General features: G+C 22.3%; 3 protein-coding genes across 9 annotated transcripts in view; 2 read left to right on the top strand and 1 right to left on the bottom strand.

Moving 5' to 3' along the window:
* The first annotated feature begins 446 nt into the window (after positions 1-446).
* LOC102680128 (catenin alpha) lies at positions 447-6,651 on the top strand. 5 transcript variants are annotated; one of them, XM_031511144.1, is made up of 10 exons: positions 447-619; positions 1,109-1,450; positions 1,534-2,266; positions 2,627-2,653; positions 3,345-3,578; positions 3,693-4,295; positions 4,367-5,044; positions 5,175-5,177; positions 5,293-5,467; positions 6,507-6,651. In XM_031511144.1, the coding sequence occupies exons 2-9, from the start codon at positions 1,134-1,136 to the stop codon at positions 5,455-5,457; spliced, it is 2,760 nt and encodes a 919-aa protein (XP_031367004.1). In that variant the 5' UTR covers positions 447-619; positions 1,109-1,133; the 3' UTR covers positions 5,458-5,467; positions 6,507-6,651. The 5 variants fall into 5 exon arrangements, with proteins under 5 accessions (XP_031367004.1, XP_031367003.1, XP_006617128.1 ...); XM_031511143.1 differs by lacking the exon at positions 6,507-6,651 and having other exon boundaries at positions 5,293-5,496; XM_006617065.2 differs by lacking the exons at positions 2,627-2,653; positions 6,507-6,651 and having other exon boundaries at positions 450-619; positions 5,293-5,496.
* A 1,231-nt stretch (positions 6,652-7,882) lies between these two features.
* On the bottom strand, positions 7,883-12,106 carry LOC102679496 (polyadenylate-binding protein-interacting protein 2). Of its 3 annotated transcripts, XM_006617060.2 has the most exons (5): positions 11,607-11,818; positions 11,264-11,464; positions 10,944-11,132; positions 10,772-10,831; positions 7,883-10,038 (listed from the first exon to the last, which is right to left on the bottom strand). In XM_006617060.2, the coding sequence occupies exons 1-5, from the start codon at positions 11,655-11,657 to the stop codon at positions 10,033-10,035; spliced, it is 507 nt and encodes a 168-aa protein (XP_006617123.1). In that variant the 5' UTR covers positions 11,658-11,818; the 3' UTR covers positions 7,883-10,032. The 3 variants fall into 3 exon arrangements, with proteins under 3 accessions (XP_006617123.1, XP_006617124.1, XP_006617121.1); XM_006617061.2 differs by lacking the exons at positions 7,883-10,038; positions 11,607-11,818 and adding an exon at positions 11,962-12,106 and having other exon boundaries at positions 10,516-10,831; XM_006617058.2 differs by lacking the exon at positions 7,883-10,038 and having other exon boundaries at positions 10,516-10,831; positions 11,607-11,808.
* Positions 12,107-12,760: 654 nt separating this feature from the next.
* LOC102679867 (BCL2/adenovirus E1B 19 kDa protein-interacting protein 3) overlaps positions 12,761-15,860 on the top strand; it is an 18,890-nt gene continuing 15,790 nt past the window's right edge. The window contains exon 1 of the mRNA XM_006617062.2: positions 12,761-13,028. Coding sequence (XP_006617125.1) covers positions 12,983-13,028 — 46 coding nt within the window. The 5' untranslated portion in view covers positions 12,761-12,982. The remainder of the gene's footprint in view (positions 13,029-15,860) is intronic.

The raw sequence follows: 15,860 nt of genomic DNA, 5'->3' as shown, positions 1-15,860 counted from the left end.
TTATATATATATATAAAATGTTATTTTTGTAATAATTTTTCTTGTCAATTATTTTTGTCACTTATTTTCATTACATGTTTACATAACCTCTTTCGTTTAATTTTAGAAGTTCTGTTTTTTTTATAAGTTTATATTTTTTTTATTCAATTTAGAAATTTGCAGTTTTGCTCAAAAATGATTTAAATTTGTTTTTACATTTATATTTAAATAAAATATCTTATATTTTAAATAAAAATATACATTACACATTGAATTTTCTAAAGATTTAAATGTTATTTTATTATTTTGAAAATTATATTATTTTTATTTATACATATATTATAATTATAATATCTATATAAGATTAGTAAAAATTATATGAATATTTGATTAATTTTTTTACAAAAATATTAATTATAATTTATCTACCATATCATTTTCATTGCTCTGTTTGCAAAAGCGCTGTTGCCACGTTATTCACTATGGCTTGTATCTAAAGTAGGCTTTGATATTTTCCGTATGCCAATGTGAACATTTTTTTGTGATCAGACTGATCATTCTGACGCACCCTGACTTTTTCAAACATTCTCATATCTTGTTATCAACGTTATATCATTTAGTCTTTCCTTTTTTATAATAGGTAAGTGAAAAACATGACATTTATATATAATTTATATATTAATTTATAATAGAAAAATTATTATATATTTATTTTGTTATTATTATTATTATAATATTGTATTTATTATTATTATGATATTGTATTTGGTTAAATTTTATCTTAAAACATCAAAAATTTGTAAATTCGTTTGATTTCTATATTTTTAATTATATTATAATTGATGAATAAAATAAAAAATACTAATTTCAAATTTAAAAAATCTTTGATTCAAAAATTATACGTAATATATGATTTTAATAAATTTTATAAATATAAAAATAATAAAGAAATATAAAAAAATAATTAATAAAAAAAAAATAAACTACTATATTTAAGTTTTTCTATTTAATTTATATTAATATATTAAATTATCTGTACCATATATATTTAAAAGAACAGGTAATTTTTTTATTATATTAAAATAAATAAATATAATATTTTTATATTTTATATTATTTTAATTTTTAGAATTCATTTATTTAAAATAACAAAAATGTCAGATCACTTTGGCCCAATAACTTTAAAATGGGATCCTAAAAATTTAGAAATCCGTACTATGTCTGTAGAAAAAACATTGGAACCCTTAGTTTTACAAGTCACTACACTTGTAAATACAAAAGGTCCTAGTAAAAAAAAGAAAGGAAAATCAAAAAGAGCTAGTGCTTTAGTTGGAACTGTCGAAAAAGCAACCAATAATTTTATTGAAAAAGGTGAACAAATAGCGTATGAAAATCCTGACATTACTGCAGAAATGTTAAGTGCTGTTGAAGAAGTAAGAAAAACAGGTGCTGCAATGAGCATTGCTGCTAGGTTTGTTCTATATAAAAAATTTCTAATATATAAGGAACTTTATATATATAAAGATTAGTATTATTTCTATTAATTAATTTCAGAGAGTTTTCAGAAGATCCTTGTTCTTCTTTAAAAAGAGGCAATATGGTTCGTGCTGCAAGAAATTTATTATCTGCAGTAACACGTTTGCTTATTTTAGCAGATATGGTTGATGTGCATTTGTTGTTGAAATCATTGCATGTAGTAGAAGATGATTTAAAAAAATTAAAGAATGCATCCTCACAGGGAGAGTTATTAGAAAATATAAAACAATTTGGAAGAAATGCATCAGAACTTATGAATCAAGCTGCAAAACGTCAACAAGAATTAAAAGATCCTCAATTAAGAGATGATTTGGCTGCAGCAAGAGCTGTTCTTAAAAAACACTCTACTATGCTTCTAACAGCCTCCAAAGTTTATGTTCGACATCCTGAATTAGCTGCAGCAAAAGCAAATCGTGATTATGTTTTGAAACAAGTCTGTGAAGCTGTAAATACCATTAATGATGTAGCACAAGGAAAAACTCCAATTGATACTCAACATCCTTATGAAGGACCTGGAGAATTAGCTGCTGCATTAGATGATTTTGATGAAAGAATGGTAATGTCTCCACTTGCATACAATGAAGTACGTACAAGACCCAGTCTTGAGGAAAGATTGGAAAGTATCATCAGTGGTGCTGCATTAATGGCAGATTCTTCATGCACTCGAGATGAACGTAGAGAACGCATTGTTGCAGAATGTAATGCAGTTAGGCAAGCACTTCAAGATTTATTAAGTGAATATATGAATAATGTAAGTATTTTATGAATTTTTTTGTTTTTTTTATTTAAACACTTGCTGTATAATTTATTTATATATATAACAATTTATTTAAATAAGTTTCAATAATTGCATTAATAATTGCATAAGAAATATCTATTGTATTTATTTTTTATAATTTATTTTGATTTATATTTCATACTAACATTTATAGCATTTTTAAATATATATTATGTTACTGTATGATATAAGTATATGCATATAAAAATATATATGTCTACAAACAATATATATTTAGAACACATAAATAATTATATTATTATTTAACATAATGATTGATTTATTCTTGGCATGTTCATTTTACTCATTTGTTTTTATTTTTGATGACTACAGTTACAGCTTGCTCGGGGTGGGAAACGGGTAAATATATAAAGATATTGTATTGATTTTACACATAATTTATATATTATTTAATGACAAGCACTAATCAAATAATTATTATAATTTTACATCTATGATTTTACAATTATTCTTTAAATTGCACAATTGCATATACTATATAGTATAAAATGCATATATATATGATATAAAAAAATATTACAATACCAAATATGATATAATTAGAAATATACAAAAATTAAAAAAATTAATAGCATAGATAAATAGAAAAAAATGCATATTCTAAACTTAATTTAAAAAGAAATAAATATAAAATTTACTTTAAATTTATTATAAATTTTGTAAAGTATTTCTTATAATTATTCTTTTTTTCACATCATATTATGTTATATTATTTATATTTATTCATATAAATAATTTAAAAAAAATTTATACTCATTAAAATAAGTAGTTATGTTATGTTATAATTAATATGTTAATTTATAAAATATATATTAAATATTTAAAAAAGTAGAGCATTTTTTAAATAATAAAAATTAAAATTTTTTTTAATTAATTTTTTTTTTAAGCATTGATAAAAAAAGATTTTATTTTGCACTCCAATGTTCTTAGTAAAAAATAGTTTAGATTTTATTTGAATGCTGATAAGATATTTATTTATTTATATTTTAATCATATTTTGATTCTATTAATGATATATATGTTTTAATAGATGGGCGTCAAAGAACAGTCAGAAGGCTTAGAAAGAGCAATTGATCATATGTGTAGAAAAACTCGGGATCTTCGTAGACAATTACGAAAAGCTGTAGTAGATCATGTGTCTGATAGTTTTTTAGAAACAAGCGTACCTTTATTGGTTCTCATTGAAGCTGCAAGAAATGGTCGTGATAAGGAAGTAGAAGAATATGCATTAGTTTTTACGGAACATGCTAATAAACTAGTTGAGGTATATTATTGAACTATATTGCAATATTAATTTTAATTAATATTATAATTATTATTATTATTAATATTATAATTATAATTAATAATACTAATTTAGTACTGACTATTTATTTAGGTTGCCAATTTAGTGTGTAGTATGTCAGGAAACGAAGATGGTGTAAAAATGGTCCGTTATGCGGCAGCACAAATTGGAAATTTATGTCCACAAGTAATCAATGCAGCACGTGTGCTTGCAGCTCGTAATCGATCTAAAGTAGCTTTAGATAATATGGAAGTATTCCGACAAGCATGGGAAAATCAAGTAAGAGTATTAACTGAAGCTGTTGATGATATTACTACTATTGATGATTTCTTAGCTGTATCTGAGAATCATATCTTAGAAGATGTAAATAAATGTGTATTGGCATTACAAGAATGTGATGCTGATACTTTAGATAGAACCGCTGGTGCGATTCGTGGACGATCTGCCAGAGTGTGTAATGTTGTTCAAGCAGAAATGGATAATTATGAGCCTTGTATCTATACAAAACGAGTTTTAGAAGCTGTGAAAGTTCTAAGAGAACAAGTGATGCCGAAATTTGCGCAGAGAGTAGAAGTGGCAGTAGATGCATTGGGTAGTAATCCAGCTAAAGATGTGGATGAAAATGATTTTATAGATGCTTCAAGATTAGTTTACGATGGTGTTCGTGAAATTAGGCGTGCTGTATTGATGAACAGAGTAAGAAACTGCACTAAAAGTTTATATTTTTTTCTAGATATATTTTTTTATTTATATCTGCTATATTTTAGGCGGATGAAGATTTAGATCCAGAAGATGTTGAACTTGATGAACATTATACATTAGAAACTCGTAGTAAATCGAGTGCACAAACTGGTGAACATGGTGTTGATGAATATCCAGAAATAAGTGGTATTACTACTGCTCGTGAAGCTATGCGTAAAATGCCAGAAGAAGATAAACAAAAAATCTTACAACAGGTAGAATACTTCAAAAGTGAGAAACTAAAGTTTGATAAAGAAGTTGCCAAATGGGATGATGCAGGAAATGATATTATTGTACTTGCAAAGCATATGTGTATGATTATGATGGAAATGACAGATTTCACTAGAGGTCGCGGACCTTTAAAGACAACTATGGATGTTATTAATGCAGCAAAAAAAATTTCTGAAGCTGGAACTAAATTAGATAAGTTAACAAGACAAATAGCAGATCAATGTCCAGAAAGTTCTACTAAAAAAGATCTTTTGGCTTATCTACAACGTATAGCATTATATTGTCATCAAATGAATATTACAAGTAAAGTTAAAGCAGATGTACAAAATATTAGTGGAGAATTAATTGTATCTGGACTTGACAGTGCAACTTCTCTTATTCAGGCTGCTAAAAATTTAATGAATGCAGTTGTACTTACTGTTAAAGCTTCATATGTTGCATCAACCAAGTATCCTCGACAATCTACAGTAACTGTAAGTTTTTTCATTTAATATTATTTATTCTAATTTTATATTTTATATTTTAAATAAATTATTTAAATTTATAATTTATATATAATAATTAATATTAAAATTTTTTTACACTAACAATTGGATTTTGTAGTATGTAAGTATTTATATAATAAAAATATATTTATAATTATATTAATTCAATAATATTTAAGAAATTACAATTATTATCTGCATTATAAATTTTTTATTAATTTATTTTTAATGTACAGTCACCAATTGTTGTATGGAAAATGAAAGCACCAGAAAAGAAACCATTGGTACGTCCTGAAAGACCAGAAGAAGTTAGAGCAAAAGTACGTAAAGGTTCACAGAAAAAAGTGCAAAATCCGATACACGCATTATCTGAATTTCAGAGTCCTACAGAAAGCGTTTAAAATTTTACATGTAAGTAATTTAATAAAAATGAAATTTAACACAGCATCACCTTTAAAAAATTACAAGAGCAAGATATTTTATTTTCTATTGAATATTCAAACATAAAATTTATATTGCTAAAATATTAGACAAAAGAATTATTTTTTTTTTTATGTCTTAAAATTATCAAAATAATAAAACTTCATATTTTGTAGTAAATGTTAATACATTTATTTTAAATATTATTAATGTATAATTATATAATAATTTATTATTTATAATGTTTACTAGTAATAAGTAAAATAGAACAAATAAAAAAAAAGAATTAATTTTATGTGTGCAATTGTAATGTGATAAAGAAAGATAGATAACAAATATGAAAATAAAATATGAAAATAAAATATCTTGCATAAAAAAGTAATATTGTTTATAATTATGAATTGATAAATGTTTGAAAAACAAAAAATACAATATATGATCGTGTCAATTTTTAATAAATATTTAATTAGATCTCAAGATTTACCTCTTTTTTAAGATATATCTAAATTTTAGATTTCAATAACAAAAGACATTGTCAACAATTTTTTATAGAATATAAGAGTGATATACAATCTAATAAGATAATTGATTATTTGATAATTTATGATTATATATTATATTTCAATTATTAAAAAATATATTTAAGTAAATGATAATTTATTTATATTGTGTTTACAATTTTATACTATTCATAAATATCAATAATAATTAAATATATACTTTGCAAATGAAATTGAATACTTCTATAATACTTAATTGTATAATAGAAGTTTTAAAATGAATTAAATAGAGAAATTTCATTTTTTAAATTATTATTTATAAATAAAAAAAATAAAGCGTAAATTATTCACATTAATATTTTTTAATAAATTTTTGTTAAATAGCATTAAAACTATTTAAGTAAGCGGCATATATATATTATGTATATATGAGTCAGCTTACTATACTAGAGGCCTCATTTTTTTATTATTATAATATTAAAAACTATTGAATTGAAATTAATGATTATTTGTATTTTTTATTATTACAGATTATTAGATTATTATAGTTAATGATTTTATCAGCACACATTCTTATACATATCTAGCAATAATGTCTGTAATACAAATATGTATAAGGCTGTTATTTTAAGTAATGTTAATAATAATTAAAGGCCTTGAATTTTTGCTAAAATATTGCACGAAGGTCAGTTTTTTATTGTAATGAATTTTTTGACAATAATATTGATAAATACTTTGTTATGCTTTTATAAAAAAAATCAATTACAAAATACAAATATTAATATTAATTAATATTCTTCCAAGTGGTAACTATTAATAATTTCAAATAAGTAATTTCAAACATAAAATACAATATGAATTCATTTGTATAAATACATTCAATAACAAGTTATATTTTATATAAAATTTTAATTTTTATTATTTTTGCTTTGCATATATATTTTTAATATATTTTATATTTCTATAGAATTTCAGTTAATTAAATTGCATGTTTTATTATTTAATATTATATTTATAATTTAGTGAAAAAATAATTTTACTTTATATTAATAAAATTTGCAAAAAAATAATATAAATAAGACAGTATTGCATTGGAATAAAGAGACTGCACATCAAAGTATTTAATGATTGTATATAAGTAAATATAACTACATATTTTAAAAAAATTCTTCTTTATGATGATTTTATATTAGTTGTAGTATGTAAAAAATAATTGTAAAAAAACTGATACCAATTTCATACTTCGTATAATGGATGAAGTATTATATTAAAGACATTTTTATAAAGTTTTTTGATAATTGATTCATAAATTTTTTTATTGAAATAAATATTCTTTCTTATTAAAATTTATTTAATATTACTATTTAAAGTTGACATATATTTAAGATAATATTTGAAAAAATTATTTAAAAAATATATAAAAATTTTATTAATTTAATTTTTTTTTTATAGTTGTCATTACATGATAATTATTAATTAACTACGAAAATAATGTTATATATGTGACAAATAAAATAGATAATAACAATAAAACAATAACAATATAAAATTCTGCTTCACATTATATATATTGTTTCATTTATATTAGTGTAGTTATTGTAGTGAATGTTGCATTTAAATATATTAAAGCATTTGCAAAAAATATGAGATAAAACAATTTCATAGCTTTTAATAAGATATGCATTGGTATCAATTTTTTACTATTGTAAAACTGATACTAATTTAAATAAAAATAATTGTAAGATTTAATTGTAGTTACTGATATGCTGCCAAATACAAGGTGATGCTTTTAACAAATATCTTTTTATTATTATGAATTTTTTATGTACTATATTTAAAAATAAATTATTATCCTATATAAAAAAATATAATTGTTATAAAAGAAAGGGGAAAAAAGAAAGGGAAGAAATACATAGATTTGTATTTTATATGATTCATTTATATACTAAATATTACAGAAAAAATAATACAATACAGGAAATTGCAAATGCAAATGATTAATGGCAATGATATAATTATAATTCACACTCGCTTAAACAACATAATTATCTTTATCCTAATTCACTATACGTTATTTTCTAATGTATATAGTATTTGTAAAGAAAAAAGTTTATTATTACAGGAAAAAGTTATTTACCTGTATTTTTTGCATTAAAAATCTTTTGAATTTTTCTTTTTTCTGTCTCAATATGAAGCTGAAAAAATATATATTGCACAATCAAATATCATTTATTGAATAAAAATAAAATATTTGTGCTTGTTGATCATTTAAATTATTTAAATTATGTTATTGCAATAATGAATTTTTATATTTCTTAAAGTATTATCTTTGATTGTACATAATATATGAAATAATTATAATTGTTTATATGTTAAAACTTAATTACCTTATTACTAATAATAATAGTAATTATCATTACATGCCAAAAAAAACAGGTACTATTGAAATATACTTATTGAAATAATTCATAAAAAATGTGATATTTATTTTTTGATATTATTTAAATTTGAGACATTTAAATTTTGGAAAACTCAAAGTATTATGCAATGGTACATTGTATAGTGGTTACATTGTAACCAGATGATTTCTTTATATTTTTCTACTGCTAAAATACAGCTTTTTATTGATATATATGACATGCTACTAAAAATATTAATAATATGATATAAATACTGCATGTCATTTAAATTGACACAGATTTGATGACTACAAGATATATATTTATACGATTATTGATATACTTCATACTTACATTTCTTAAAGATTTTATTGCAAAAAGTAAAATTATATAAACTAAATAATGCTTTCAATTGATATATTTTATCGATATTATTTTTAAAAAATGATAAGAATAAATATACATCAAATCTTGTTAAAGAAACTATCTTAAATCTAAAAAAACAGTCTCTTTTTTTTCATACTAAGATAAATTTAAAACATAAAAGAAATTATTTAAATTTATTGTTATTGTTTTATAAAATTAATGCACCACTCAATTTGAATCTTCCAAATAAATCTATAAATATTTGTAATTATGTATGTATTTTACACTAAATATGTTACTCTTTTTTTTTTTATAATTTTTAAAATTTTTTATTTTTTTTATGAAGAGTCACAAATAGAAGAGATATGTGAACAAAATTTGAAAGCAAAATAATAAGAAGCACAGAGAAATTAATAAGATTTTTTAACTGTGAATAATTCTATGATAAATCTATTTAATTTGCTTCATAATCACAGTTATTGTATTCATACTAAAGTATATTGTGGCTAAAGTAATGTAAATTTAATTCATGCGGTTTTATAAAATCATGTATGTATCTATCACAATGCAGAGAATGTTAATAGAATTTGTACATAAATATGTTTATTCAAAGAGTATAAGTGGCGAATATGTATGATTAATGATTATTAAAATATAATTTTATTTTTTAAAAATTTCATTACTAAAAACTTTAAATTTCGTTAACAAAATTTTATAATATATATCAAGATAATGAGAAAATATTAATACTTTTATTATTTCAATTTTGATTAATAATGCAAAATACATTCACCACTTATATTTTTTAATAATATTACATTTCATATACATACTCTAATCAGTTTTAAAATATCATTTTATAATAATTTTATTACTTAATTAAAGTAAATAAGTAGTACATTGGCTCTCAATGTACAAAATAGAGTCAGAAAAAGTGTCCTTCACAGCCTGTAAGACTTTCCCTTGAGATCTTCAAGTCTTTCAAGACATATGCTGATAGAGGACCAGAATTATAACACGACCAGAATTTTTTAAATAAAAAATTGATAATAAAAATAAAAATTAAAATTGTTTTCTTGTATAATTAGATGCATTAAGTATTGTTCTATAAATGAAATATGCATTGGGTGCAATATATTTTACTTACATCAGTCTTAACGACTTCAGTATATAATATTAATTCATGTCACAATGATATAGAAGATATATACCAGTACAAAATAAGTGTTACAAAAGGAACTCTTAGAAAAGTGTTTCATTTAGAAACGCACACTACAGTATATAAAAACTTTCAGATCTGAAAAAAGAAGCATTTAGAAAGAATTAAAAAAAAAAAGGGTATGTTCATTTGTATGCAAAAATTCATTGACAGATATGTATACAATGCAACTCATAAAAATTCGTATATATATTATGTATGCTTGTTATCTCAATTTAGAATAAATTATATAAGATATTTACTTTTGAAAATATTTTTTTTTTTTTTTTTTTTTTGATTAAATTGAGAATAAAAATTGCAAATTTTTAAAAAAAGGTTTTTTTTTGTTTTTTTTCTTTTCCAAATTTAAAACCCCCCCACAAAAATTTTTTTTTTTAACAATTTTTTTTTTTTTTTTTTTTTTTGATTAAATTGAGAATATAAATTGCAAATTTCTATAACAAGTGATTTATATGTCATTGTCCATTATATCACGGAAAAATATATATGTAAAATTAAATGTTTATAATATTATGCAATATCTCACGACTATAAAAATTTGAATATATTTTTTTCAATTTATGGTTATGCAACTGACTTTGTTAGTCATAAATATCATATAATAGCATTATGTATTATCTGCTTTGATAATTATTATACTTTTGTACGTGTAGGGACAGTTATTTAACTTTTAACATAATTCAGTTAATACAACTGTGTTACTGAGAGAAGTAAACATTAGCCATATGTATAGCCTATGTTTTATTCAGTTAAGCAAATGAAAGTATGGCTTCTATGATGATTCTGCAGTAACTTCTGGTGGTGTACTTACAGATGTTACTGCTGATTTGAATGCTGGAACAAATTCAGCTGCATTTGGATTCAATGTACTCTAAAAACAAGTTATTTATTTGAAATTCAGTATTATTATATTTATGAATATTCAATATATATATGATATTTTTTATATGATATAGTAATTAAATTTAAATATTAAATTATACCTGCTTAGCAAGATCATCATGCATTTTTAGATTACTAAGTTGCTGACAAAGTTCAGCACTATTATTCTCAGGCATGCTTGTAGCAGTGGACCAAGCAATAGAATTTGTATTTCGTTCATGTCTTTCATCTTCCCACATTGCTTTTAAACATTCTTCTGTTAATTCTTCTTCCATTAATTGTTGAATCACCTATAATTTTTAATTATTAATATAATAAATTAATATAATTAATATAATTAATTTTTAATTATTAATATATTATTAAAATTTTATATAAAAAGAAAATTTTACAAATAATATAAAAGTTTTAGTTACAAAACCTCTTTATCAAATTCTTCCTCATTTTCCATCCAAAGGTACTCAGAAAAATCACTTTCTTCTGTTCCTTGTACATCGATTTCAGAATCAAAATTATTATCCATGTAAGAGATAATTCCTGTTTCATTTCCATAATCGTTCCCAGAACGATTATTTGGAATCTTCATTTTCATTACAAATATGTATTTAACAACACAATGAACCTATGAACAAATTCNAATAAAAAAATGATTTTTATTCCAATAAAATATATATAATATTTCAAAATTATAAGATATTTATATATATATATATATATATTTATATATTTATATATATATATAGAAGAACCTTGAACTCTCTTACACGAACGAATTGTATAAACGAAATAAATATACAATAGCTCCGTTTACACATATGGTAGCATTAACTATAAAATTACATTTTTTTCGTATAAATTAATTAGTATTTGCATTTACTTCAAATTTATCGTCAAACACATTGACAACTAAAAATTTGGAATTATAGTATTTATTGCATCGTAGCAATTGGATACGGTAAAATATCACTTGACAGATCTGTTACAAGGCAACCATTTTTAACTGTCTACTTTTAGTATCGACAAAGCGATATTTATTAATCTTTATTTATAATTATATCGTGCGTCTATTATTATTATAAGAAAAAATAATATTTCCATAAATGTAAAATACAGATATACCTTTTAATGATGTGGTTTCGGACAATTTGTGATAGAAAACACGATTTACGCAGTTCATGGGTAAAATACGTGTCGTGCAACACAAATTAACCCTTGAAGTAATACTGGGATAGTGCTGCCATCATATAGAAAAAGAGCAATGCACTTTACACCAAAAATTGATAAATATATTTTTTTTTCATAAATTGATTTTAATTTAAATATTAATAATAAATAAAGCTTTAAATTTTTAATTGATTAATGTCTTTATATTTAATTTAATTAATTATAACAAATTTAATGAAAAGTTCAAAGATAAAAATATTTTATTTCATCAATGAATAAAATATCAATAACATAAATGTTACTATAAAACTCATATACAAGTTTTCTAAAAATATGTTCTATATTTTTAATTTTTCTTTTTTTATTTTCATATATATTCTCTTCCATAAATTTTTCAAAATAAGAAAAACAATAAGTTATGCTTATAATATAAATTTAAAATAATATAAATTTCAAGTATATAAATAAATATAAAAAAAGTATAAAAAAAACAATTATCATAATTTGAGTAAGAAAAAAATGTAACGTAATGAATTTTAAATAATTAAATTTAAATAAATATTTTTCATATATAGATATTAAAATCAATAATCTATAGTCTAGACGATTAAATTTATTTTATTTTAAAGCAATTACATTTTCCAAATATATTTTGGAGTTTAACAATAAATGAAGAAGATACATATATTGAATCACGTAGTAAAAACAATCTATCATGGTTATTGGCACTATTACTATTTTGACTTACGTAGTGTATTTACATTGAAGCGCGTGTCGCGTGATTGGTTGGCTTGGCTGACGTGCGTGTGTTGACGTTCCATCAAAACAAAGCACGGTCGCGCGTCTCATCGAGCATTTTACCACGGTACTTCGTTGCGAATGCGTCGTTTTCTTAATAACGTGTTTCACGAAAGTGTTAGTTGTCTATTCAATCGTGTGTGCATTATTAGCTTTTAAGTGATTAAGTGCGTGGATTATGATGGCATCCACTGTAAAATTCACTTCGGATGAAAGTTTGGGTGGTAAGTGAAAATTCGTTTCTTTGAATGCGAGCAGCTGTCAATCGAACGTTGCGGCCATTTCGCATGTTGCGGTTGACGCATAAACAAATGCAATCTTCTTTCCTTTTACGTTATAGATATATTTGTTTGCAAGGACATGTTATCTAAGATATTTTATATTACAATATTTTTTTTTCTTAAATAATGTATCCGATTACTGTATCATTATCAATATAAAATAATATATATTTTAGAGATTTTGGCGCGATCATTTGTCTTTAATTTAATATGCCGGTGTTATATTATAATATATTAGATTTTCCTAAAAAAATTTAACATAATTTAACTCGATTTTTAAAGTTTTCAATTATTTTATTGTGTATTATTAATTTCAAATATTATTATATATAATTTTATATAATTTTATATATATTATTATATAATTTTATTCATTCAATTTAAAATCATATACGAAAAAAATTTTATGTTGTGTATCAATAAATATTTTTTGATATTTTTGATAAAAAATTTATTGAAAGATTTCTTATTTTATGTATATATATTTTATTTTTTCACGATAAAAAATTTAGAAAATGTTCGAATATAAAATTTATTTTTCGTATATATTTTTCATGATCTTTAATTTGAATGATTTGGAATTTATTTTTTAATAAAATTTTTTCCTTAAAATGAAGCTGAATATCAACTTTTATTTTTTAATAAATATTTTATTGACAACTTTTGAAAAATGAATTGCTTTTTTTGAACAAATTGATTGTGGAACGGTGATTGAAACAGATTGATATCTAAAATATAATTTTAGAAGATACTCAATATTATACTCAATATTTAACATTATTTAACATTTCTATATATGTATTTATTTATTTATCCATATGAAAAAATGGCTCTATTTAAGAATTGTTCGTTATTGAATTATATAATAATTGTAATCAGTATTCTATAAATATTTGAATAGTTTATATAGTTTTAATAGTTTATATCGTTTTGAAATAATTCTAATGGACATGATACTCATTGTCAATTAAATTCTTGCATCTACTTCTATGTTCAAAATTTTTTATAAGAATCGAAGCATTATCTAGAAAACATCATCAAGTTATTATTATTATGACGTTTTCTTTGCATTGCATGGTTAATAGATATCTCCTGCATATAATTGGAAAAGAATAGGAGTGATCACAATAAATATAGCGGTTGTGTGTTAATTTTAGCATTCGTAGGACGACTGGATGCCGGACGTTCGATATCGCTTATATGGTTATCGCATCCTGATCAAAAAATCCTTTTCAAGAATATTATGGAGGGTTATGGTTCCAAAATGGAAGATATTTGATAAGTGGATGATTTTTCTCATAAAAACATAGCTTAGTGATATTTGTTAAAAACATTACTTATTCTAAAAAAAGTTGACTTTCATTAATAGCTAACCTGACATTAACAGATAATCTTGAAACATGACTTAACTCATGGAAAGCTTATTGTCCTTTCGTTCTTGTAAGAATAAACGTGACTGAAACTATGTATCTTTCGAAATATTTCAATCTTTTATTTCTTTTTGCTTTCTTCTTCGTTGAGAATATAATTTTAACTTGAAACGAAGAATGCTAAAAAATGCCTGGAATTTTATATATAAAATTTTTTTATAAAATTGTTTATTGGATATTTTGAAAGAATCAAATATTTATTTGCAAAAAGATTATTTGAAAGTTATTTATTAAATAATGAATAATTATTTATTATTTAACATTTATCAAAGTATTTTGATAAATATTTTATTCTTTATTAAAATAAATTGCCTTTCTCTAAAAATCTCTTGTTTTTATGTCATTTATATATTATATTGAATATCATGAAAGAAAGATGCAACATTGCCGAATCATTTTTTTTCAACATACAGCGTACATTGTACAAAAAGATATTTAAAACTGAGATTAAAAGACCGTTCGTACTATCGCATCATTCTTCTCGGGACGTTTGATTAAAATATCGGGCCGATGAAAAAGGGTCACGTTCGCGCCTATTTTTAAACGTAACGCTCGTTGGCGGACTTTAATTCAATTCATTAAGGCCACCTACCTATCGTGATTTTGTGGCACGTGACGTTTCCTGGCCATTTTTGTTTCTTCGTCTCGTCTATGTCAGCGGAATTTTCTGTATACTTTGCATATAAATTGATATATTATTGACATGTTAATTATCAAATTTAACTAGATAAAAATTTAATTATCTAATTTTTTCAATTTGTAATTTTTAATATTCGAAAAATGAATTTAAAATAAAATTCATGAAAATTTATAGATCAATTAATTAGCTTAAAGAATGTATCAAAATTTTTTCACAGATTTGTATGAAAAAATAGATTTGAATCTAGCTTTAAATTAAAATTCATCAACGATTGTTTTTTTCTATTCATTTTATAAAAATCAAGATAGAACGGCATTTAACATAAAACATTTTGAAAACATATAAAACTTTTCAAATAGGACAATTTTATCGTTATAGTTTACATTTTGACAAATAAAAATTTTAAATACATATGTTTCTTTATTCCGCAATGATTTGGCAGTTTTGGTATATCTAGAAACTAATTAATTCATTGACATATCTTATTATTTTTTTTAAATTATATGAGTTACAAAAAAGTCGATTAAACGATTGTATTTTTATATATGAATATATAAAGCATAAAATATAGTGAAATCAATGTTTGAAAACGTATTTAATCACGTCAAAGATTCGCATTTGTTAAATATAAAAATTCCAAACTTTACTTATCATACTTCAATTTTAAAGCGAAATTTCTTATGCAACATATATTGAGGTGTATAT

Source organism: Apis dorsata, unplaced genomic scaffold, assembly GCF_000469605.1.
Source record: "Apis dorsata unplaced genomic scaffold, Apis dorsata 1.3 scaffold_292, whole genome shotgun sequence".
NCBI classification, from domain to species: domain Eukaryota; kingdom Metazoa; phylum Arthropoda; class Insecta; order Hymenoptera; family Apidae; genus Apis; species Apis dorsata.
The sequence above is the reverse complement of the archived record's forward strand: the minus strand, read 5'-3'. Positions and strand labels throughout refer to the sequence as shown.